The sequence below is a fragment of the Cyrtonyx montezumae genome, unplaced genomic scaffold (genome assembly GCF_038088225.1).
Source record: "Cyrtonyx montezumae isolate F1298 unplaced genomic scaffold, pur_monq_1.0 scaffold_19, whole genome shotgun sequence".
NCBI lineage: Eukaryota > Metazoa > Chordata > Aves > Galliformes > Odontophoridae > Cyrtonyx > Cyrtonyx montezumae.
The window spans coordinates 6,634,346-6,660,702 of record NW_027071925.1 but is presented as its reverse complement, the minus strand read 5'-3'; the positions used below and the strand labels follow the sequence as shown (position 1 = coordinate 6,660,702).

At 40.4% G+C, this 26,357-nt stretch overlaps 1 protein-coding gene across 2 annotated transcripts in view; it reads left to right on the top strand.

Annotated features, from left to right (window-relative positions):
* The window catches only part of CEP112 (centrosomal protein 112), a 135,941-nt gene that overhangs the window by 38,813 nt on the left and 70,771 nt on the right, over positions 1 to 26,357 (top strand). For both annotated transcript variants that reach the window (XM_065735410.1, XM_065735409.1), the window contains exons 17-19: positions 8,882 to 9,017; positions 10,931 to 11,038; positions 21,348 to 21,530. In XM_065735410.1, coding sequence (XP_065591482.1) covers positions 8,882 to 9,017; positions 10,931 to 11,038; positions 21,348 to 21,530 — 427 coding nt within the window. The remainder of the gene's footprint in view (positions 1 to 8,881; positions 9,018 to 10,930; positions 11,039 to 21,347; positions 21,531 to 26,357) is intronic.

Below are 26,357 nucleotides of genomic sequence, written 5' to 3'. Positions count from 1 at the left end.
TGCTGCTGGAATGTAGCTTTCCCAAGATCTATTTTGAAGTGCAATTGAAGGAAATGAGCTTTATAAAGTGATCTTATGACACATTAAATGAAATGTCATCTCTACAGGTGCAGGTGTTGCAACTGAACGTTGAAGTGACAAGGAATGCGTTGACACGACCTGCAGTTAAATGCTTCATACCATTCTTCCTCTCAATCTTTGCCATTTTTTTCTTTTGAAACCTGCCTATGGAGCCAAATCTCAGAGCTTTGCAAGTGATGATGATACAGAGCAAATGTTCAGCAGCTGGTTTCTTGAAAGTCACTCAATAGAAATGTTTGTTTACACAAGAAACTGGCAGCACCTCTCCTCTCCAGTGCTGCTCTGCTCCTTTTCATCTGAATGTATTTAAGACTGTTCTGGGGAAAAGAAAGAGAGAAATTCTCCAGAAAGCGACCGAGCTGCTCTTATCTATTAGCAGATTTGTATTTTTAGAGTGGCTGTTAGAGTATACAAGTATGGTTTCAGAATATTTTCTGATTTGTTTATGATGGCAGAGCAAAATGTTTCAAAGAGTTTTCAACCAAAGGCGTGGTACGAAGATGGATCATGGCAGTAGAAATGCAATGAAATGCAGAAAGGAAAGCAATTTTCTTTTCTTTTCCCATATGTACTTGTACATGTGCACATATACACAGAAGAGCTTATGTTTATGCTGAATCTCTCTCCTACTTTTTCCTACAGCTATGACTTTTTTCATCACAATTTTCTGTTATATTTGAAGAAAAAGTCCAGATGTTGTTTGGTCTAAATGACTCTCTTGCCTTTGTTCATAACTGTAATGCGGTGCAAAGCACAGCAATGACAGCAGAGCAGCAAGGTCCCAGACTGCAGTGAGTGAGGATGTGCTCAAATGCTGCAGCCACTGGTGTAGGAATAAGGGAGAGAAGTTGCTTACCTTTAGATGGCCTCAGGTATGCAGGGATCTCCAGTGAGATGCCCCTGCCTTCTCTGCCAACTCTTAAATGAGGGCTGGGAAGGGGTGGATCCTGGCTTCAGCCCTTCTGGTCACTCAGGTACCCCTGAGCTCCCTTGGGTTGGCTCTGCCTGCCCACCAGGTGCTCCATCACTGCTTCACACTGTGACTGAGCATTTCCAGTACTATGATATGCAGAAATATATCAAATTTTAGCACCAGAATTTTTATGCAAGAATCTTTTAGCAATCTCTTGCAAACTCCCTTAGTCTTCACATCACTTTTCTAAGTTATTATAACCATGTAAGAAACATGAATGTACATAGATCTGGGATAGTGATAGTACACATAACACATCTTAGTGAATGAAAACTGAGATGGGTAATGGCAAGAATAAATAAAAACTCGAAGATAATTTGCAAAAGGAGTAAGTAGCAGTGAATCTGATTTCTTTTAGTTTTGCAGGCTGCAGTTGCATAAACTGTGCAGTTACTATTGTGGCGGATGCTGACTTTTAAGAAGTTAAATGGAATTTCAAATATCTAAATTCGGTGATGTTATTTAAATTCTGTGATCTATGGTGGATTCTGAGGATTTAATCCCACACCTTTGGAGCATTTTATTTTAAACAAGTCCCTCTTTAAAATGCAATGATAAGGAGCGTATCATTTGGATTTCCTGTAGTGGAGGATGTGAGAAAGACCACTGCATACAGTAAAGTACAACTGCATGAGCATCATCCATATGGTGATAAGCAAATGGAGTGATAACTTGAACCACAATGGTTGTTTTTTCTTTCTTTTTTTTTCCTGCTCTGTGCTGAACACAGATTCTGAGTAACTGCATGTTGTTGTTAATATTTTTAGGATAATTGCTTAAGTGTAATTATTTTTTCCTGCAGTTAATTCTATTTTTCCTTGAAAATGAAGCATTTGTGTATGGAGGAGTTCTTGTAGGAATGGAAAAGCTATTACTATTTGAAGCAGGAAATAATTAAGGAAATACGAGAAGCCATTGTCTTTTAATTTCAAATGTTGCAATAAAGAACATTAAGAGTTTATACCCATGTTTGTTGTGTTCATCATTCTTTTATTAAAAATATTTTGTGTTGTCCTGTTACAACATTGCAGTGTGGTGAGAGAGGCAGCCTTTGTGATTTAGAAGCAGTGCTGATGTTAAGTGGCTGGAAAGTTTAGAGAAGGTTTTGCTCTTTAAGAGAAGGTTGTGGTCTTGGGTTGTTGGGGTTTTTTTGTGTATGTATGTGTGTTTTATTTTTTCCCCTCTAAGAATCAGTGGAAAAACAGCCAGCTGTTCTCCACTTGGTGCTCTGATTGAGCATCTGAAACCTTTTAGAGCTGAACCAGTCAAAGTTTCCAGCATATTGTAAACATTCCTTTAGCTCCAGTGAACATGCTGACATAACCCTCACTCTAGGGGGCACAATGTAAAGTATGAACAGAGGACGAAAAAATGTGGTAGCTTTATTTAATAGTCTCACTTAAAAGAAAACCTGAAGTGTTCTATTAACTATTTACAGCCTTTCATTTTCTTTCACCAGTTTCTCTGGAGACCTACTGGCAATAATGAAATGTGTATTAAAAATCTACAGTTATAAAAAAAAAGAGATTTTGTAGCATTTGTCTATACTCAGTGTATACTCTTATCATCTTAAGGGACATATTACACCTTCTTAATGATAATAAGCAAGGCAATGCTTTGCTATGATATATAGCTGTGTGAAATGAGAAGTGTTGCCTTGTTAGATGAACAGTGAACGGTGCTATAATGTACAGGCTATCTGCTGAAACTGATATTGAAGTAATTAATGTAATTAAGGGCTCTAGAGTTTGATCTCAATGAGTGAATATATAAATAGTTAAGACAAAGGTCAGAAACATCCTCTTATTATTCCAAAAAACTTCCCTTTGATGTTTGCAAATCTTTTCTATTCAGTGCAGTGTATTTCAAGGCTACAGTACCCAAAACTCAGTTGAATTGAAGAGCCTTTGGTTGGCCAGAGGAAGACTTTTAGATCACTGAATTTGATGGCTAATTTTTAATGAGTAAAATGTTTCAGGCTAACACCTTTTCAGGACCAGCTAAAAGTGATCTACAGAAATAATTCAAAGAATGATGTCTTTACTTTTTTACTTGTTGCCAGGCAGACTTCAGTGCCATTTGGTGATCTTGAGTCTACCTTTACTTGGTTGGTTTTTTTTGCTTACTTTGTGCAGCTTTCCTTCAATTACATCAACAGCACAACCAACCTGCACTGAGAACTGAAAGTTAATATTTCTAACAGTGCTTCTGTTGAAAAAAAAAATGTGTAAAATCATGTCCACCCCTCTGGTGGTCATGAAGAAGCAACTGATGAGCTGCACAAGTGCTCACTGTTCCCTGGTATTGAGTTACTGGATAGTCCAAAATGACACTGATATTACTACATCCTCAATATAATTGCCTTAGATATATGAAACAACTAAATGAATACAGTATCCTTGCATCTTCTAACTTCTGATAGGCTTAGTTTTGAGTCCTTCTCATTCACAAATGGTGTTTGGTGGTGCGGTCAGGGTTGTCTAAGGGAGAAGAGCAGCAAGCTTAGTGGGAAATATTTTTTTAATAAGGGCTTTTTGACCCATGTTGTAGACCTCCTTGAAATAATAAACATGGTATACTTTAAACTGAGGTTATTAGTTATCTGTTTCACTTAGATTTCTGTTTTGGAAAATATTGGAGACATTCTGAGTACTGTTAATGAATCCTCATCTTGTACTTCCAGCTGCTGTTGGCACCGTCTCTCGTAGCATCTTACTCATCTTTGATTCTTCTTGCCTGGTTTTCTTCCTCTTGGTGTTCTCTCCTATGGGTTGTCCTTGAGATGGTTTGTTCTGTCTCACTCCAAGCTTCTGTGGCACAGCACTGTCCTCTGATCCCACCTTTTCCTTTTCTGCACCTCTTCTTTGGGTAATCTCATGAATGTTTGCTGTCTGTGCTGCTGAGTCACCGCTCTGTCTTTAAATTACAGACTTGTCTCCTATTATCTAAGTGGCAATCTACAGCCACCTCTCTTATTCTCCCCTCCATGTTCCACTGGCTGAGGTTTGTCTGTTACCTCAGCACGTGAAAGCCACAACAATTAATGTGTCCTAATGCTCCATATTGGATAACCAAGACTTTCATACATGATGCATCTAAATCTTGTAGACAGTTCCTGCAGTGTTTAGCTAAGTTACACCACTTTTATTTCCAGCCACTTTTACAGTGCTTACTCAGGCTTTTAACCCACATCTCATTCATCACTGTGCAGTTGCTCTTTTTATTCTGTTTGTGTGGAACCCAGCACAACAGTGCCCTGTCATTATTATAATGAGAAATAGTTAGAATAGTTATGAGTGTGTTTGACCAGGGTCTGGTAACTCTGTGAGCTGCTCATTCTGAATGTAGTGCATTATTCCTCTTATTTCACTGACGTGTGATGTTACACACATGGGATGTTTACTCTAAATGCATTAATGACTTTAAGTAGTGGTTTACTTTGTTAGTGTTATCTTGTGATTTATTTAAAGCCTAAGTATATGGTTTAAAATGATTGATATTTACGATACAATTATTACAGCTTACTTGAAGGAATGCAGACCAGCTTTTTGATGTTAACATCTCAAATTATGCAAAATGTAAACAATTTATAAGTGGATCCATGCTTTTTGTCATAAAGACAAGCTCATCTTGCCTTGTGCTTAAAATCAGGGAGTAGAAGATAAAATTGCTCTCTACCTTCTATTTTTTTTTTTCTTTGAAATGATGAAACAAGTTAGAATGCTTTCTAACAACTTGGAAATATTAAAGTGCCCAGGGACAGGATAGGGATGATGTTTTGAAGGCAATAAATATTTCAGCTTCACATTTCAGTCTTTCTTCTCCGTCCCTTTGATCTGGCTTTGGTTTAGTTGTCATTCTGCCTGAATGACTTCACACTGTCTTTCTTCCTCTCCACACCATAAAGAAGTGTTCTGCGCATATCCCATATGTTTGGGTGCTCTCACTGTTACGAGAGCTTCGTTGTTCCTCATTGTTTGCTTGTAATAACACTCTCTGTTGTAAGATGTGCTAACTGCAGCCAGGATGGATGTGCTTAGGGCTGGTGCATAATTTACACAGAAAGCTGATAGTTAACTATTGCTGTTAACAATCATAGAGCATAAGCAGTAAGGTGGTGTATTTCAGAGCATTTTCCTGTAGCAGTAAATTAAAGCAGGAGTATCATCTTTCTACTTACGTGTGGTACTCCAGGCCTTAATGCATCGTGTATGTGGTTAAAGTAGCCTTCATTCCAGGATGTGTTCCCGTGGGCAGTGATGCGATTTTCCCTCCGTAGCACTGATCTTTGGAGAGGAAGGGGAGGAATGAGCAAATGCAGATGTGCTGTGCAGAGTGTCAGGTGAGCAGCTGGAGGAGGCCTGCCCTGCAGCCACATCTCCACGCTGAGATCTCAGCTTCACTGAAGCCTCAGCCGTTGCTGTGCTGGTCCATGCCAAGAGAATATTTCCAAAACTATTTCTGCTCTAAGGAAGACCAGGAAGAGGGCGTGTTTTAAACGCAACTTCTAACTTCTCAAAGCATGATCTGTTGAATGTTTGCTACCAGACTGAAATTTACTTTATCCTTTTAACCAGCCAGGCACTAAACGTTGAGACATGAACATTGAGAACATGAACATTGAGATTTTCACCACTGATTACATTTTCCTGTTGCTAAGAAGCCCTCTCAGCTCTGCCTGGGGTGTTTGTGTGCAGATTTGCCAATGGGACGTGAAACTTTCCACAGACGTGTGGCTCAGGGGTACTTGTTCTGTGCACGTGTATGCTTCGTGCAATCAAAGACATTTAAAGCTGCTGAAGATGGGATGAGTGAGGTGCTGCTCCAGCTCCTTGCTTTGCTGGTGGTCAGCTTTCCCCTTTGCACAGGGCCAGGTGAGAACCTTTTGGCCAGAGGACCCTGCAAATGCTGCTGCTGGTTGGTGCTGCATTTGCTGGAGCATCTTGAATTTATTTAACCTCTCCTGTAAATCGCTGCCTCACCCCGTGTTTCATTAACTTGCAATGCTGTGATGTCTCACTGCATTCGGTTGTTACCTCTTGGAAGACGTTTTACAAAGCAAGGAAAATATTTCTGATTAAGCATGAAGAAGTATTCAAGATGTTTATTTTTTCTGTTTATCAGTGTGCTTCAGAGCATTGCTTTCTAAAATTGCAATTCTGGACTTCAAGTCCACTTTCACTGAGATAGTGTGTGCTGTGTAAAATTGCTAATTCTGCCATATCCTTTATACACTGAAACAAGAGGAATTTGCTGCTTTTAAAATTGGGGACAAAGAGTAAATTCACCCTATTTTTATACTCAAGCCAGCTCAGCTTTAGGGGATTTAAGTGATGTAATTGCATTGTATTCAGCCCCACAACCAGACCAACTGAAAAAAATAGCCTTCAAAGTGAATATTGTAGTGCTTCATGCTAGGCACAGTGCTCAGTGGCTTGGGGAAAAAAAGTGAAGCTTTTCTTATATTTGTGAACCACAGTCCATTGTTGTGCATGTTTTCTCAGCTCCTGTACAAACACTGAATGCACAGTAAGTAGGCAGAGCTTGCTCCCACATCCTAAAAACCGTGGCAGAATTGTTCCAGGTATGATGTCCCAGGTGTTATGTCTATGTAAGGCATTAAGTGAAAGGAAGGTGCATGAAAGCAGTCCTGAAAAGTTTATCTCATAATATTTCAAAATGGAAATAGACTCCACGGGAAGGAGATGCGTACATTTGGAGGCTCACTAGCAGCACAAGGACTGGCATCTTCTTCTTTTGTGTTTAAATGTGTTGGGAGAAGGTAAGGATGTGCTTGCTGTACCTCAGTCTCTAGCAGCTCCCTCTAAGCTACGTTCATTTCAGAGGAGCCATGAAGGCAGAGGCTGTGCAGGTGGGTCAGTGATCAGCTCGTTGGTCTGGGTTGAACTCCTGAGGGGACGTTGGTGTGCTCATTCTGAGCACTGTCTGGACATCTTTGTAATTGTCATTATGACTGCAGTTTTAAATCCTTTCTGGTAGGAGTTTAAATCCCAAATGACCTTTGTACCATTTGAATTTAGATGGGGAAAAGTTTTTTTTTATTATTGCACAGTTATTCTGTAAATTAACGGGGGATATGGTTACTTGATTAACATGTAGATTTGCTTTCTCCTGAAGGGACTTCAGCAAACAGGAGGACTGTGGGGGTAGAAATAGTGTGTTTGTGTAGAGGTGATGGATGCTCTTTAGCAAATTTGAAGAAAGTTTTTAGAAACAGATGCTGCTCTGTGAGCACACACACATCCTTAGCAACAGTCTCCAAAATGAGGATGTGATGCAGGAGTTTGTTTTGTTTTGGCTCGGTTTCTGCTAGGGGGAAAAAAGGTATTTTCCTTTTCCCAATGAAAATATCAGTCTCTTTATAGATGGCAGAATGAAGTAGGCATAAGGAGGGTACCAAAATCGAATAGTTTTCTTCAAATAAGCATAATGGGAAAAAAAAAGGAAGTAAACAGTAAGATGCTTACTCAGGGCTTGTGGCATTTCTTTAATCTCCTTGCTAATAGAATTACCCTGGCTCTCCTGCAAATGGGCACTCTGTGAAGATGTAGGATTATGTTCTTTGTCCCATTGTCAAAGGCTGGTATGAAAACCACGGAAGAGGATGTGAATGCTGTAAGTTTGGGATTGGCAGCTTCCTGACCTTTGTAAAAGGCTCAGTGCTGTAACAGCCAGTGCAGTGCTGGCAAAGTGACAGGCTAGATGAATTAGCTGGTCTTTTCCATCTCTTGTGTGTCAGTTTCTTTGTTTTATATGGAAACAATCTCTGTCAAAGTGGGAAATTTATCATGAGGTGCTTCCTCTGCCTGCAAAATGAAAACGTCAGCCACAGATCTGTTTGGATGTGTCTTCTGCTATAAACCACTGGAGGAGCCAGCTCCATCCATTGATAGCACTGTTGTGTTTGTGTGTTTTGACAATCAGGCAACTCCACTGCCCTGCAATCACAGCAGAAAGTTATCCACACATCCCGATTGTCTCCTGGGTGAAGGACCACATCAGTATTTCTTAAATATTTCCAGGCTATCAGAGCTTTTTTCTGAGATGTGCCAGTGCTGTGGCATGTGTCCATTTTTAAGGTGCATACGTGTGTGCACATGTCTGTAAAATGCTGTATATGCTTTGCTATTGATAAGCTATCATGTCTTAAGCCCACACTAATTTCTATCTGTGCTCCAGTGCTGATATACTGAAAAATATAGGCTGTTAATATGAGCTATCTTTGCATAAAAATTTAGCATGTCATTACTTAAAAGGCTGAATAGATATTAAGGCTTTATGGGTTTCTAATATATTAAGAAGGTACCATATGTCACACGTTGTGCTGCTTTGCATTTTGATACATGTCAGGCAGTGAATAATCCTGAATCTTGTCTGAGCAACGATAGCTCTGGGATAATTGTTTTTTTTTTGTTTCTAATGGAGCAGTGCAAGCCTGCTATGAAGCAGTTCATTTAAATATTATCGAGACGATGTAGTTCTTAAGGTGAGATTTAAAAGAAAGAGGGCTATACCTCAGGTAGTGAGCCATCCACGTCAGAGCAGACTTTGAAGACAGAGGCATTGTCAGAAGCTGTGAATGCTATGTTTAGGCACGTGGAATTTGACAAGAGAAAGTGAAAATAACTGTAGACTTCTATTCCCTTCTTCAAAGTATTGCTAAGGGAAGTTTGGCAGAAGCTGGGACAGGAAATTGAAATCTGAATACTATTTTAAACTGATAGGGTTAAAGGCCTTTCTTTTACACCAGCACACTTGTTCTTTTATTTGATACTTGAACTCTGAATTTTTTCTGTGACTTTCTAGGGAGAAGGAGGAGCAGCTGACTCGGGTGACAGAGGTACAGAGGCTGCAGGCCCAGCAGGCAGATGCTGCCCTGGAGGAGTTTAAGCGGCAGGTGGAGCTGAACTCAGAAAAAGTCTATGCTGAAATGAAACAGCAGGTGAGAAGGTCACAATGCCAGCCTTTCTGAAACTCTGTCTCAGTAGGATAGCGTATTCTGATCTTATAATGCCAGAAACATGCTTCACTTGATAGTGCTACATCAAAATCTTTCACAATGTAGTGTCTTTGCTAGCAAGTCAAAAAGGGATGTTAGCAGTTGTTTCATCTTTCTAACAAAGCCAGAATTGTCATTGTTATAGAGGTATCTGCAGTTATGAACCTGATTAGGGATTCTTTAAGAGCGAGTCTCTAAAGTGTTAGTTTATACACCCCTACAGAACAACGTTTATAATTTTTCCACTTAATTGTGTGTCCCTTCCCACTCTTTTCGGAGCGACTCTGTCTGCTGTTAATGAAGTGCTGTAATCAGTCTGAGCCCAAACAGGAGCAGAGTCACCGTGCCTGCTGTCATCTGTGGGCAGGGAACAGTGAAATCTGTTTTTCTCTCCCTGAAATTTAGGAGCGAGGATTTATGTATAAAGATTTTAATGCCTTAAAATCCTTATGGAACAAAAGTTAAACCAACCAGTAGGAAAAGGCAGAGTGTTGTGGTTCTTCAGCTCTGGTGTTTCTTGGGCTAGGCAAATGCAGATGAGAAGCTTCCCTTGCAGTTGTAGGAAATGTGAATTGCTCCTGACAATCAAAGATTGTAAACCCTATTCAGAACTAAGGCATCTTTGCATGTGTTTTTACTATTTTGTGTTTTAGAATATTTTCACTCTCTTGAAAAGTACTCCTATAGTAAAATAGAAAGACCTCTTATTTTTCTGTGTTTATTGAGCTGAGTGAAGCCTGGCTGTGGAGGTGCAACTCAAATGAATTTGTAGGTGAAAGAAATCTTCATGAAGTATTTACTGAGGCCCCTTCTCCTAACAGCAAGCTGTAGCAGTGCTGTTCAAGGATTTCTGAAAAGATGATCCATTTTGTTGGTTGTTTTTTTTTTTTTGTATTTTTTTTCCACCTTGCCCAAATAATTCCTCCTCCTGCATCTCCCTCTCTTGCTGCAGTGTCTTCCAGGAAAACTCTTCTCTCGCTCTGAGTGCTGCCTTCTCTCCTCTTCATTTGGCTTACAAGCGATGTCCAGACCAACTGGCAAAGACATCTATTGAAGACAGAGCACTCCCTTAGGCCAAACAGAATTCTGGCTTGTGGTTCAGGAATTCAGGCATTTCTTCTCTGTGCAGCAGATGGATGTGTGGCAGCAGTGGTCCTCCTGACAGCTACACTCCTTTTCCTTTCTGTCGCTTGTAGGGCAGCGGTTTATTTGCTGCTTGTGCTGGGACCTAGATCTGAAATAGCTGATGAGTATTCACTGCAGCATAGCACTGTATACATATTCCCCTGGAAACATGCCTGATGCACAGCTAACAGTTGTGCTTTTGATACAAAAGCCTTTGTTAATTGGGTTATAAAATTGCTTCCTTGATGCCGTGTGCTGGAAACCATGGGACTCATTATTCATAGGCGATGACTATCATCAGGGAACTTTACTTGCAGCCAAATAATTCTCTTTTAAGTTATTTTACTGATTTAATGTAAACTTCTAATGTGTAGTTTGTGCGCTGACTCACGCATTGCCCCTCTGGAATTTCCACAGGCAACGTATTTTTAAATGAAATACATTTGAGCCTTAAATTTGTCTAGAAAAATATTCAGTTAATTTTAATGGGATGTTTACTACTGTCAAGTGAAAAACTGAGCCAACAGTTTGTGACCAGAGAATGACATCATATGTACCTTTAAGTTACTGACAATGCTGTATTCGCTGAATATTCATTTTCATTCCATACTAATAGTTCTCTTGTTATTCTCAGCAGGCTCTATTCACGGCTGTGATGGTTTGCAAACAACTGTGAGAACAACAGAATGCTATGCCTTAAATATATATATTCTCTTTCTTTTACCGTGTAGATGGGAAAGGTTGAAGCAGATCTAAGCAGATCCAAATTGCTCCGGGAAAAGCAGTCTGAAGAATTCTCCAAGCAACTGGAAGAGCTCAAGCAAAGATATGAGCAGCAGGTCAGTCAGCTCGCTCCTTTGGGCACAGGGAGCAGGGACAGGTGTAGGTCAGCTCCTGTGGCTAAACCCTGCTCTCACTCTGTGTTACTATTCCTTCCTATAATGACAGAGTTTCTAGGTTCACAGAATTTATGGGATGGAGGAAGGAGGGCCCAAAGGAAAAATATTTTTCTTTCTCACCTGCAGTCCTTTGTACATCTGCCTCTTGCAAATTGTTTCCCAAGCTTACAGGTGGCAACACCTATTTTCATAATGGCCAGATGAACTTAATTAATGTGTTATCTGCTTTTCTTCTTGCCAAGGAATAGTGTTTTAATCTTTTTATCACTTTTTAACATGGTGAATGCTCATATGAATGCTTGTTTTGGCTCACTGCTAGGGATTTTCTGTATTGCAGTGTAATTTCAGAGTTGGGAGCCAGTCAGGAAATATTTGGGTGGAAACAAGAAACTTGAGTGCAGCAGTGTTGTGAAGTGCAAAGGGAAAAAAACAAATAGAGGTGGCTAAATTACTGCATGTCATAGGCTCAAGAGCCATTCAACTCACACAGGTGTGTAAAGTGATGTCTGTTTGGTAACACCTGTTAAAAGATTGAAATCTTTTATTTTATTACTTTAGGACAACCATACAGCAATGATACAGATAGCCCGTGAGCTTAAAGTTCTCTCTTATCAGTGTTTTTATGTGGATAGAAGTTTACATTTCCAGCAGGGAAATACAGTTTCATTTCCTGACCAAGTTTATCTTCCGTGCTGGTAGGGGAGTGAAGCATTACTTTACATCTCTTGTGATTTAGGAGAACTTTGGAATTAAAGGCTAGAAATCAGAAGCACGCTCGTTATTAATGAATCATGGAGTTTATGTACTGACTTTTAATTTCTGTGAAAGTTTTTGCAATGAATTACTTGCATTCAAGGTGAAGTTTAGCATCAATAAAGGGCATACTGAAGGGAGGATGATGGAAGTGTTGGGGATAGCTGGCTGTCCACCTTTAAGTGGATATCTTTATGGAACCTTATGTTCACATCACTCTGGTGGTATGGTTGGTTTCTTTTTTTCTCTACCTTTATCAATATTGATGGTATGTTTTTAAAGCTGTACGTATTTGCTCAAAGATTCCGTTCCCACATCTAGGAACATGATCTGTAGTTATGAACACTAAACTGCAGTTTGTGTGATGTTACAACATTTCTGCTCCTATCAACAAAGGTCATTCTTTTGTCACTATGTATGATAAGAGATAATGAGCCATAAATTGAATCTTCTGCCAACTACTCACCCTTTTGTGCACTTAGGGAAAGAGACAGTGCTTAGTAGTTTCATGGTTTGGTTTTTATTTATTTTCTTGTATCTTTGTGCCTCATATTCAGAGCTTATAAATGCTGGATTGAAAAGATGAAGCAACCCAGAAAGCAAGCAGTGTTTGTGGACATGTTTTGATGAATCGTTTTACGTTGGTATTCTGTAACAGTGGTGATATTGTGGTAGACATGTGGAGCTTTTTGCTGCTTCAGTTTGTTTTCATTTGATATGTTTAGCTACTCTTCATTAGAGTATAAAGTGGCTTTCATGAAATAACACTGAAACACAGGAAAAAGGTTTCAACACTAAACAGATAAGCAAGAACCTCAGGAGAATTTTCATAGGAATCCTGCCTTTGCCCCATTATTTTTTCATTTGTGACCATACTTCGTTTAGAGCGTTCTTGGAAAGCTGAAAACACGTGGGACCTGTTCCTGCAGGTTGTAATGGGCTATCATTGGAAACTGCCTTCTTTTGTATTGTCATTTCTGCAATATAAAACTCCTTCAGTACAGCCACAGAATGGTATGAGCTTAGTTCTTCCACACTTAGATTTCCCTTCAGTAGTTCCAGTAGCTCTCTATTTATGCTTCACAGATTCTAAAAGATTGTAAAGCAGACTTTTCCTTGACTTGTTTTACTACATACTGCTTCAGTTGTTACTTATAGAGGAATAGCCTGATTTAGATTATCTAAATTGAGCAGTAAATTAGAATTGGTGGTGCATTTCAGCATGACTTCGGCAGGCTTCCAGTCCCGAAATAAATACCCAGCTACAAATTGGATACTTCAGCTACCTGAGAAATGGGGTGATTGCTTTAGATGTTCTGCCTTGAGTGCCTAAATGATATTATAGAATGGAATTTGTACAGAATTAGCTTCGGGTTTATTTGGGGCAGGATGGCATGCTGAATGGCAGAGGAAGCACTGGTTGCCTACTGGACAGTTCAGTTGTCCATTCATTAAGTGGAGTTGATAATGAGGAACCAAAGGAACTGATGGGTTATCCCCTCCTCCAACCTGAGAATAATTTTGGAAGTGTAAGAACTTGAGTGCCATGTTTTTACCCATCTGCTTTATGTGAATACTTGTCTATGCTTCAGTGTAATCTTGAATATTGATTTCAGAGAGATTTCTCATGTGCATATGAGCTGCTGGTAATGGGACTCAAAGATGCCCCTACCTGCAAATCAGATATATCGGCTTATCGTGTGTGTGCATAAAACTCCACATTTTTTGTTTGAAAAATTAGGAAAAAGGTCAAACAAAGCAAATGGGAGTTAGTATTTTGTCAATTTTTCCACTCTCCTTTTTGGATCTGCTAAGAAGGCAAAGGAGAAATGCAGGGATCTTGCAGCATTTTGTTTCAGCTGTCACGTGCTGTTCTCGTGTTCCAGCTTCATCTGATTCAGAGCCACTTTCTTTTGAAGTATCCACTGAGAACGCTCTTAGAGAGAAACTGGTGGTGTTTTTTTTCTTTTTTTCTTTAAATATACTTTAGCTCAACTTTGTTCTACTTGCAGCTGTTAGATTTGAAAGTATATTTTGAAGGAAAAAAAAATAACTCCGACAGTACCCCAGTTCCTATCTGCTGGGAGCAGCTGCTTTCGGCACTTCAAAGCCAGTGGACACCACAGTGAAGGCCTCAGCCTTTCCTGCCTTTGAAATGGCTGCAGTATCTATAGCTGGGCTTTATGGCACCATCAGCACAGGAAAAAAAAAGGTTGTTTGGTTTTTTTGCAAACCCCCTCACCCTTTTATTTATTTTTTTTTCTTTTCTGATTTCTAATGCCATTCTCAGTTTAGCTCAAAATACCTGGGAAGAGTTTCTGCTGCAATTGCTTTCTATTAGTTTAAATATCTGAAAATAAATGTCTGGAGCCAAATCTGGCAGTAACAGGCTTTAGGCAGGCAACGTTGCCACAGAAAGTAATGAATATGTTTCTTGCCTGTATGCAACGTGTGACTGCACAGCAGAGCATGCTCCTGATGGAGCAAGGCTCTGGGCAAGGACACTTTGCAGAAGGGTGAAGCACATACTCACCTCTGTTTCCAGTAGACTTTAATGAATTTGAATGAACGAAACCATTTTGGTGGCTTTTGGAGATATTACTTGAAATGATGCTTGTATGTTTTTTCTTGGAAAAAGAATTATAAAATAGATCACTCTGATGGCTGTTATATCCATTTTTGAGGTGTTGCTGAAGTGCTACAACTGAGTGATTGTGTAGAAGTTGACATGTGATTGAAGTCTGTGATATTTCTTATTCCTAGCAGAAAGAGAACGCAAAATGAGAAACCTGATGAGTTATTGTAGGAGGATGGTTTTCCTTGCTGAGCTATGGATGTACTCAGAGTGAGCATCAACCTGAATTTATAAATGAGCTTTTTATTTGGGCTTTTCTCTGACTGTGTTTACTCCATTTGATTGTAATATTTATTCATCCTTCTATGACAAAGTGGAAAGCTAGGAAAAGTATTACGTGGTAGCTGGAGGATCTCCCTGTATCTCAGGAAATCCTTTCTTGAGACATTTATTGTCGAGTGCTGACTTCTGTAAAACTTGTGAAGGAATAATTAGAGCAGGCTTCTTGCTCTGTTTAGCCAAACAGTAAAGAAACAGAGCACCTTCAGAAATGTTTTACTGGGTGTTTCACGAAATCTCTTTGAAATTATGGTAAAGATGAGAGAACTGGTCTTGGCTTTTAAGCCTAGAGCAAGATGAAGGTGTGGTTGAGCTCAGATGTACCTTTCATATTAAAGGAGAGCTAAAGAAATGCAGAATCAGCCAGTTAAAAGTGGGGAAAAAAGCATGACTGTAATCTTACCTGCCAGCAGCAAGGGTGAGTACTGGAGGTAAGAGAAGGGGAGTTGTTCCTGTTAGTGCAGTGTGCTGGAGCAGAGGAAAATATTATGTGAAGAGGAAGAGGAATAATCTTTATGGCTTTTTTAATGTAACTTCCTAGTGAGGTCAGTGTGAAGAAGAGTGCAGTTTCCTCTGAGGTAAAATGTTTTATCATTGTGGTCATTGTTTTTTACATAGATTTTAAAACCAACATCTTCCACAGTGCTGGCAGTGCCATTTAATATTAAGGTTACAAGCACAACTTCATGCTCAGTTTCTCAAAACTATTCTAAAGCTTAATTTAGATTAATGGCTTTGCATCTTCTCTCCTGATTTTCAGCTGTTCAACTTTATGCCAAAAGATTTTGCCACTGTTTGGATGATCAAGGCTGAGATGACATTTAGCTTTTGCAAAAACTGTGGTGATATACTCTTGAAATGCTGGAGGCCAGGTATTTTTCAGCTGGGTGTGTTATTTTGTTTTGTTTTCTGGTTTTTTTTGTCTTGAAGATCTACTCAAGTGTGTCTTGGTAATAAACACTGTTTGATGCCCATTTACTGGAGTTTAGCAGCTAAATGTTCCGAAGTCTTACTGAGAATTTCCATGTCTTCTCTGAGAAATGGAGCCAGAGTGTTTGTGAATGGAGGAGGTGTAAAGGCTGTGACCTCATGAGAGAAAGGGAAAATGTAGCTTAAGTGAGGAATAGAGTAAAAAGTGTGGATTAAGCATGGAGAAGGAGAGAGATTATTGAGAATGTGGGTGGGATTTGGAAAGCCATCCCTTTAGGAAAATAACTCCTGGCTGTGAATCTGAGGTCTGGAGCTGTTCAGGCTGAGAAATGCAGCTCAGACCTATGGATGAGGGGCATGTCTTCAGAACGACTCACAACGTCACCAGTCCTATCTCAAGATACGATGGCTGTGTGTACACCTTAAACTACTGACTCCAGTTCCATGCTCAAGTCTTCAGGAGCATTATGTGACACATTAATGGACATTCAGGAGCATAATGTGACACATTAATAGAGATAACAGGCTTAACGTTCAGCTCGCTTTGTCCCCGTGCCTCTTTGCAGTTGGGAGTTCCTGCTGCTGTGCTTATATCCCAGCTTTTCTTTGGCTGTGTTCTTCCCTTCTTTATTTTTTCTCACTTCTTTTTGGCCAGCCTGTTATCCACTTGAATGAAGAAAACATTTGCAAAGACATGCTTTTGAAATATGTATTCCTCGAACAGCGAATGCTTGAATATTTTTAGTATGCTGGTTTGGCTGAAAGGACACCATCTTTGTAGAAGGCTTTGTTCCTCTCCTCTTTGTCTATAGCCTAAGATAATTGAAATACAGCCTGTTCTTGCATGGAGGCCAAATGAGAATGTTAGTAGAGGCTCTAAATTTTTCATGTCATCAGCAACAAGCTGCATAAATTTCATTTAACAAATTAATCCAGGATGCATAAATGCATCCTTTCAACCATCCTAACACACAGATGAATGCCATTTGCTCAGAATATTTGAGGAATGGTTTCTTCAATCGTCAGCATTAACTTTTCCCTTTGTGATGTAGCTAAAACTCACAAACGGGAAAAGGATATGAATTTAACCTTCAAGTATAAAGAGCGGGTGAAAATCTGTCTGTACTATTGCTGTTTCCAGAGCTGTTTAATCAGATGGATGGGTATTTACACTGACTCCGTCAGGCATTTCACTTGCGTGAGCTTCAGAGTTAAGAGCTGAGCTCCCTGTAGCTTTGGGAGGAGGGAGAGGACAGACACGAGGCCAGGATCTTAAACTGATGCCTGCAGTAAACACAAGTCAGCCTGCGAGTGCCTGTGAAGTTGACTCTTGGTGTTCAAAGAAGGTCCTTGGATAAACAAAGACAATGCATGGTAAATCCTGCAGCAGAACCTGCTGCAAACAGGCATTTGCGATGACTCAAAGTATATTATTTTGAAAGAAGAGTTTCTATTTGCACACTTCATTGGCTTTCTTGAGGCAGGCAGACTGGGGACCCACTGATGTTTGTCACTGTGCCACAGGAGGTTTGCTCTCAGGGATGTGGCTTCAGTGCCACTGTGCTGTTAATTTAAAAATGAATTTACTCATGGCAGGGAGACTGGGATGACAAGAGGATTGCTATGATACTTTTGCTGCCTATACTTTAAAAATGTTACCTCAGGAAGGCCTTTGTAAAAGAAAATTTACTGATCAGGTCTCACCACGTAGTGAGACCACTCGGGCACATTGTTGTGTAAAGGATTAGTAAAACTGCAGTTTTACTGAAGGCTAATTTACATCATTGAATTTCTCTCAGCTCTTAAGTTTGCAGAGTAACAGGAAGCAGTCATGCCAATCAAATTATTGCAGCTTGCAATGAAATAGATAGTAAAGTGTATTTTTCACTGCCATGTTTGCCTTCTGCTCACTACAGTCCTTTCATCTTCAGAATGTTTTGTTTTTGAAATTATAGTGAAATCTCAAAAAAATGTGTACTTGTAAATGCATTTGATTTATTTACTGCAAAACAGTTCTAGTGTACTCCCTTCTTTTGCAGTAAAGATTCCTCTTCTCCACCCAAAGTTATGCTAAGCCAGAGCCCAGCATGATTAATACTCGATCCTCAAGTCTGTTATATCAGATTGCTTTAGAAGCAGTGTATTTGCAGGGATGGGTAATCCCCATATCCTCATGAAACACGCACATTTATTTATGGGCTTAGGAGATGGTAAGCGCTAGCATTTACTACGTTTGTAATTTGGGGATAGATCACATTGTGTGGTGCTCTGGTCAGAGGTCAGAGCTGGTTTTGAGCTGAGCAATTACAATGAAGACACCTGTTTTACCAATGGAGGAATGGGGAATATTACCTCCAGTAAAGTGTTTGGAAATATTCTCTTTTTTTTAATAAGATAAAATTGCTGGCAAATGGATGTGCTGTATGAATGAGCTTTAGTTCAGTTCTTTGGCATGGCATACATAATTTACTGGTGGCTTCTCAGGCCCTCAGAAATTCAGTCATGCCAAAACAGTGCTAATAAAATCATCCTTCCATGCAAAACCATATTTTATGTAGGTGTTTCTTATAATATTTCTGGAATTGTGGACATAAATTTACATGTATTTTCTTACTTTGGTGTCAAATATTTATTGTAGCAGCTACATTTTTCAAAGAGGTAGTGAGCTAACTAATTTCCTTTCCCTCCTCTGGGGACTGTAAAAAGATTTTCAAAGGCATACTTGTTCTTGAGAACAAGTTGAAATTGTTCTAAAATTGAAAAGCCTAAACTTGGCGTGTGATGTAGAAGCAGAAACTGTATAGTAGAAGCTCTTGTCTACATTAGGGACTTTAAAAACGTATTTGCTGACGTCGATTGTCTTCTAAGTATTTGGTTTCTGAAAATATTTTCTTCAGTCAGCAGAATATTTACTGTCAAGCTTTGTTCTTCAGATGTGCAAACCAAACTGGCCCAAACAGCAGCAGGGCTTTACGCTCAGTCTTCACTGGGAGGACTCTTGTTTTAACAGGTCCTTCTGGAGTACACCTCAGCAGTCAGATGCAGTTCCATCTGCCCAGGCTAGAAGCCCATTGCACTGTGAATGTCACGTTGCTTTTGGCTGAAATGTACAGTATCTCAACCTCTGTCTTCTATATGTTTATATTCTAGATGTGAGTAGGCATGTCAGTACAATCTGCTGAAGAGCTAAGCATCTAGATTTAGGTGCAGAAAGATCTCAGTGTGATACAATTTTAAAAGATGGTTTGTTATTCATAAAGGTGGGTGCTGCCTCAAAGAAGAGACAGAATACTTACTGATTTACAAAGACTTCGTATAGTTTTCATGCAGCTTCCCGTGATGAAGAAGTCAGGCTGTTGCTGTGAACCAGCATGGTATTCTCTCTTTTCCTGGCATACATTAACTCAATACAGTAATGAGAGAAAGAGAGAAGTGGAAGAGAAGCTGTGGTGCTTGGCATTGGTTCTTTAGGGGAAAAGAAGGTTCAGTGAGTGCTCACCAGTATCGTGAACCACCGCCTCAGTCGCTTGCCATTATTTGTATAGGAAAACAATTATTACCATTTGCAGAGGAAGCTGGGTTTTGTAGGTGTGTGTAGGCACAGCCATGGGGAATTGCATGCTCTGAGCAGAGAGGGCTCACGCATTGAACTTGTTGAAAACCCTTCACATCATGCTGCCGCCGTTTCTGCTCCCACGTTGGACTGCAGGCGCTCCCGTCGGAGCCGCGCTGCTCTCTTCTTAGCTCCTTTTCTTTTTTAAAATTCAGACGCTTCGCCGCTGCGTTATGCACGTTGAAAGTGGACTCATTTCTAAATGAAACTGCTTAGTTTGATTGGGTAAACCCACGATGCACACACAGAGCTGCAGGTGGTGCAGGAAGCAGGGCCGGCCTTCTTCTGGAACGTTCTCTGTTCTGCAACTGGAAAAGGAAACAGTCAAAATACTGGAAGTTTCTCTCAGCGAACTAGCTCACCTTAGACTTTACATGGCACCACGAGCTGGGAAGTGTGGTCGTTAAGGAAAAAAGCTTCAACAAGACAACCTTCTTCATCAGCATGACCTCTTTTTAATCAGATCTGATGTCCGAATGACTTGATTTTTGGGAACAGGACAAAGCCTCTGTAATTTCTTTAAGGGAACAAGCATACCTCCATTAGACGTGCTGAGGACACTGACAGCAGATGAATGTAAACAGCTCTGTGCACAAACGTTGGGCAAAACCCTGAGGTGCAGAGCTCAGCACAGCCAGCCAGAGCCACGTGGCCGGGGCAGCGTCGGGCAGAGGTAAATAACGTGGAGGTGCTAAGCCACAGAACATTGCCTCTGTTCCCCACACGTCGTTTTTGGCAGTACGTGCAGAGCTGGTAGCGCGTTTTGCTTTCAAACTTGGGGATGTTCCGATCCGCGGTTTGAGAGAAGTTGTTGCGTTCTGCTTTGCTTGAGATTTCACACAAAAGCCACGACCGGGGACACCAGCAGCCATGGGCAGAGCACTGCCGAGGCCGCGGCCCGCGCGGAATTGCCTGCTGCAGCTTTAAGATAGGTGCCGGGCGCTGCGGTGCCGGCTCCTCCCGACAGCTTCTGTTTGAAGCCGGATTCTCACGCTGCACATAACCCACCATCTTCTCGATCAGGGCGTTTTTCTTTTCTTTTTCTTTTCTTTTTTTTTTTTTTTTTCCCTCCCACCCCCCTTCCTCAAAATCCACCAAAACTGAAGAAAAATCCAAGTGACTGTTCTTAGCAGCTGTGTGGCCCGGAGTTCAGTGGGGAAGCGGCTTCCTGCCGTCCCTATTCATCACCTGCTTCAAAGGCCGCCTGGCTGCTCCAGTGTGCAGGCCAGGTAGGGTGCCATTGTGCGCAGGCGGGGAGGATTAGTATCAAAGCTGCGGCAACCAGGCCCTTGGTCTCGGGCTGCCATTCAGTCTAGCAGGGAGAGGCTGGGGCTGGCCAAGGTCACAGCAGCCAGTGTGGTGCGGACTGGGAAAGGATCCTGAGAATAGAGCGCTGCTTCTGAGACCGTGGTGCGGGCTTGCGGCACAGCAGGTGCCCTTCTGGAACACATACATCTGTTTATGTTGGGGTAGCGTGGCTGACAACGGGATAATAGAGCTTTGTTGTTTTTTATTTGATAATTTTCTTTTTTTCAGAAAACAAAACAAAACCTGTACACGCCACAACGTTGGATGTTGAAGGGGGGAAGAGCTTTCGCTCTGGAAAATCATCAAGAAATCCCCGAAAGATTTAATACTGGGCTTGGGGGGGTTGCGTTTGTGTACTTGAGCAAAGGGGCGAGCAGGCTGGCTATTAACCATTTAGGATCCTCGGCCCCGCGGATGAGCAGCAGCAGGGTATGGGGGGGACCGTTCGCGGAACGCCACAATGCAATTTTTTTTTTCCCCTTTAAACGCTCCGACATTTGTACCACCAAATTGGTTAAGGATGCGCTGGATTTGCTCGGTTGTCGCCATTGTTGGGATTGTCTGGAGGAATTCTGTCACGCTAACGGTGGCTTTTGGAAAGGTGAGGTAATAGTGACGTAAAAATAAAATCGCCAACTTGATGAAATTAAGGGGAAAATTAAGCTGTAGACGAGTTGTCATGACGACAAGGATGTTCTATTGATGAACTGTACTCCTCACTGTCCAATCAGATAGTGGAGCTGAAGCTGGAGCATGAACAGGAGAAGACGCACCTATTCCAGCAGCACAACGCACAGAAGGACTGCCTGGTCCGAGACCACGAACGGGAAATGGAGAAGCTGGAGAAGCAGCATCGCGCTGCCATGGCAGAGCACGAGAGCAAAACTCAGGAATGCAGGAAGCGAGGCGGGCAGGTAACGATCAATAACGTTTGAAAGGCGTACACTTATTAGGAAATGCTAATAATTGGGGTCTCCCATTTTCCAGCTTGGTTGGTGATGTGCGCTGTGTGATCATTTGCGAAACTGGCACGTAAACGTGATTTTGTTTTTCTTTTCTTCCTTTTTTTTTTTTCCGCTTCCCCCCTCCCTTCCCACTACTGAATAGGGCTTTAACTGCAAAAACCACAGGTAGCCAGATTAAAAATCCCATGGTGCGCTATAACTCGGCCTATTTATAATCTTGTCTCATTTTCTTTCATGATGGATTTGTTTAAGAAAAAAGGTATCTGTTCTTCTCCCCCCTCAGCCCTCTCATTCACCCCTCCTTTTCTCCTTCCTGGGCAAATCCATATGAATTATGTCTACTTCGTTTGTATGCTTTTTTTGTTTTGTTTTGTTTTAAATCTCTGCAGGTAACTCACAGATGGCTTTATTTCATTTTGGTCCTTGTCTTATTGTTTCAGTTTTGCATTCTAGATTTGCATTGTGTGTTTGGCTACGTATGTCAGATATTTGATGAGACAATGTGCCTTTTGGATTGCTTGCCATCACGTTTATTTTCCTACACACGCACGCACCCCTCCCATCCTCCATCTCTGTGGTCACTGTTGGAAGCCATTTGGCAGAATAACCCCCAGCTGGGGTAGCATTTGACTCTTCAAACTTCTGGATGAAATGTGCACTGTCAGCATGGCAAATGATCTTTATTAGTTTTCAGTTAAAAAAAAAAATCTTATTGCATTTTTTCAATATATTTTTTTTTGTAAGGATGGCATGGTGTATTTTCCAAAGAGCCTATATGAAAAGGGCCTAAAATGGCAACATTTAAAAATTGAAGATGATTTCATAGTTTTAAGAGTATTCGGAACATAATCTTTACTAATCAGCATTAGAATTGCTTATCACGCGTGGAATATTTTATAGTAAAACTGGACATTTTCGTAAGGCATCTTTCACAACACGCTTTCCGCGCACCGCTGCCTTCTCTATGAGATGTTCGACTGACACTGAGGCGTTTTCATTTTACTTTCCTGTAGACTGGTAGATTGTGTCTTTTACTGAAAGCTGACCTAGCGAAGCGAAATGGGATATTTAATTTTTGTAACAAATTTTTGGGGTTGCCGTTGGACGACTCAGACTATCGAAATCCGCCTTAAGCCCGTTGGAAAATAAGCCGCGTGCTGGGGGAGGACGGGGGGATATATTGCAGAGCCAGGGCTTATTTCTCCATTTCCACCATCATGGATTTCCAAGGAAAATGAGAATTCTTTGGGAACGCTAAGGGAGAAGGTTATTCAGGTGGCTTCTGAAAAATTAAACCATGTCCCTGATTCTCCACTTCTACTGTGAGAGCGAACAAAGACGTAAAGGGCTGAAGGGACTGGTTTCTATCTGGATTTTTTTTCTTTGGCCTAAGATAGATACGTCTTAACTATTTGCAAGAGCTCTTGCAGAGCTGTATCGTCCCCTCACCTACACGCCTCATGCTGTTTTTTGTGTACCAAGGCAGAGCTGTATATCTCAGGTTAAGAAAACTGTTTGAATTTTGTCGATGTGACCACGTTCGTTGCAATTGTCCTCTATAACGCCGAGCACAAGCGCAAAGGGACTGTCTTAAGCAAATTCAGAGAATCTGGGAGGCGTCCTGTAAGTATATTCTCTATTTAGTTCTGTTGTGGGTTGTTTTTCTTAAAGACCAGAACCCAAAGTTGGGTTTTGCATTCTGTTTGCAATGGGATATAGGATGCTACTACAGGCGCTGCATAAAGACCTTGGTATCATGGCAGCTATAATGAAAATCAGAGCAATCTGAATAGCAAAAAAAACTTTGGCCTTTTCTTTGTAGTTTGAATGGCCACGTACAGTTGTTTGAGCATTGCTGCCTTGAGAATGACATGTAAATCAGGGGAAAAAATGTCATTGCCTTTGACTAGAAGAGCTGCTGTTTATTTAAATTCCAATAAGAGTCTATCTGCTTTCAAGGACGCATCGTTTTTCTGCTTCGGAAAAGCAATCATTCGTAGTGCCTTCATCTGGTCTTTGTGTTAGAATTCACTTTTGTCTCTGCAGCGAGCTTAGCAGGCAATACGGGTGTCTTTTATGGAATTATAGAATGTATTTTTAATTAAAAAGAAAAAAAATGGGACTACCAAAATGCATAATCTGATGTGACTAATGACCAATGTCCATTGTGAAATATTTGATGGTCTCTTAACAGAGATATCACAGCAATCTAATGAATCTATGTACTCGAGGCTTTATATAAAAATAATACAAAAATTATGAACATTGAACCCTGTTTGACAGCAGTAATTTTAAGAGTTCACTGTATTACACTGAAGGTGCTCTGAGACAGAAGAGGCCATTTTGCCTCACTAAAAGAAAAGTGGATTTGCTGGGTATTTTTAAAAAAATAGTAATTAGTGTTAATCACATATGAGTACCTTGGTTTGAACGACCTATGGGTTCAGTGTTCAGGGAATGATGTGAAAGTGCTTTCATTAAAGATATTTGCTTCTAAAATCCTTTGCCTATGGAAGTGGTGAATGTTTAAAGAACGCATTATACTACATTACTAAAACCAGATACAAATGAGTACTGCAGAACAGTTCATTGTACTGCTACAGAAAAGATCCAAGCCTCTCCTTGCAGATAGGTCTTTAGCTACTATAAGAGGAAATATAAACCGTTCGTTTTTATTCATATTACTTTGTTTAACATTTTACTCAAAAAAAAAGAAGTATAAAAAATAAAGATTTCAGTGCATTCCAGTTATTTACTATAACTGTTTTTCTTAGAAAAGCAATTTATATATATTTTCAGGAAAGGAACGTAGTTTAAGTAGATCCCCTTTTGTATTCCTGATGAATTTCAGGATAGATGCATTCTACTTTAGCTCTTGGGTTTATCTATTTCTACGAGGCTTACTTTGATTTTTTTTTTTTCACCTGGGGTTGTAATGCTCAGGGAGGAGTAAATTGACATGTAGGTCAGTAAAAGTCAGAGCAGTACAAAGGCTTTTATGCCATGCTGTGTTCTTGTAGTTGTTTAAATCCTATTTTGCCTATGAACTACTGTAATATCGCTTAAATAATAGTTAATAACAAAGGAATTTCTTCCTGTAAAAAGTCAGCTTTAAATCACTGCTTGTGTTTAATTCGGATTTTGGATATTATCTGTATTTTCTCTACAAGTGTTTTAAGTGATAATTTGGTCATTCATGCCTCACCTTCCTCTGTGTCATTTTAGTGTGTTCATTATTTCACAAACTGGGGAACTCTGTGGATGAGAGTGCACTTTCTTTGTTTTCATAAAAATAACCCTGTTACCAAATCAGAGCTTTTCGGAAGCAAGGCTTCCGACTACAGAGAATAGAAGATGTTTTTTCTACTCTGAAATATGATAGCAAGGTTAGGAAATTTTAACAACTGATGCCAGCTGTGCCAGCTGTGCCCTTGGACTTCCCCTTTATCCTGTGGCTGTCATTCTCTCCCCAGCATCTGACACATGCCCTGAACCAGCTCAAAGATCTTCACTTTCCAGCTGCTGTACAGAGTTGGATCACTTTCATGCTTGTTCTCTGACCGTTGACCTTTGGGCAAGAAGAAAAAAACTACCCCTATAACTTCAAATAAATAGAGCAAGAGGGGAAAGAAGTTCCTTGAAGAAAGCAAATTCTTCCTCTAGGTTCTGTTGTGTGATAATTGCCAAATACACTTTTCTCATCCATTCATAATTGGGTCAAGAGTAACTTGAACACCAAGGCATGCTTTGTTGCTTTCTGTCGCTGATGTTGCAGTAATTCATTTTAATGTATACTATTATCTCAAAAACTTGGCTGCTTTGAGAGAACATCAGTGGTGTTTGGGGTTGCCTTAGGACTCCCGATAATCCAGTACCAGCTGGGTGAAAAAACCTCTGGCAATTCTAAAGTTTTTCAAATTCACACACTGCAAATGGAAATCTGATTGTGTGTGTGTGTGTGTGTATATATATATATATATATATAAAATATATTAAAAAAAAAAAAAGGGCTGGAGGTGATGAGAAGAGTTGAGAAGACGCTTTGCTGTGTCTGTAGTATCTGTTCCCTTTTTCCTCTCTTGCATTTTTGCTCTTCATGTTATCCTCTTGGCCTCCACCAGCCCGTTCCATTCACCTTCTTGCAGACCTGTAGCTCCTTTGTGAGCCTGCGTAGGACATCCTTCCCCTCTCCTCTGGCGATCTGCTTTGAAAATTCCCCCTTGTACTTGTACGCCGTGATCTTTCTGCAACTGTTTTGTCTGAATTAGTTCTGAGCTCTTTGAGCCTGCTGGGTTCAATAATACATAACAAAAAAGGCAACGATCATTGTTTTCATTCTAGCGATGATCACTGTTTTCCTTCAAGCAAATTCTTGGTGTGCTTATGGTTCCGTATGGATAGGTAGAATATCGAGTGGAGGGGAGAGAGGAGATTACCCTGTCTCCTCCATATATATGTTGACTAAATATACACAATAGTGTGTATGTACATACGTATAGTCAGTATGTATATCGGTACGCTCTATGTGTACTGGTGTGTTTATAGGACAGAGAGCTTTATCAACTAGTGATAGCTATTTAATAATAACTAAACACTCCCATGTGTGCACAGTTTGTGCTATAGAAGGAGATTTTCAATTCTGTATTAATACAGAAAGAATTTGTTTCACAGTAGAAGACTTAATCCTTGATCTGAGAGAACCTAATGTCGATAAACAGATAAATCTCTGATCAGCTTGGTTTTACTTCGGGTAGTTCTTCTGATATCTCCAAGCAT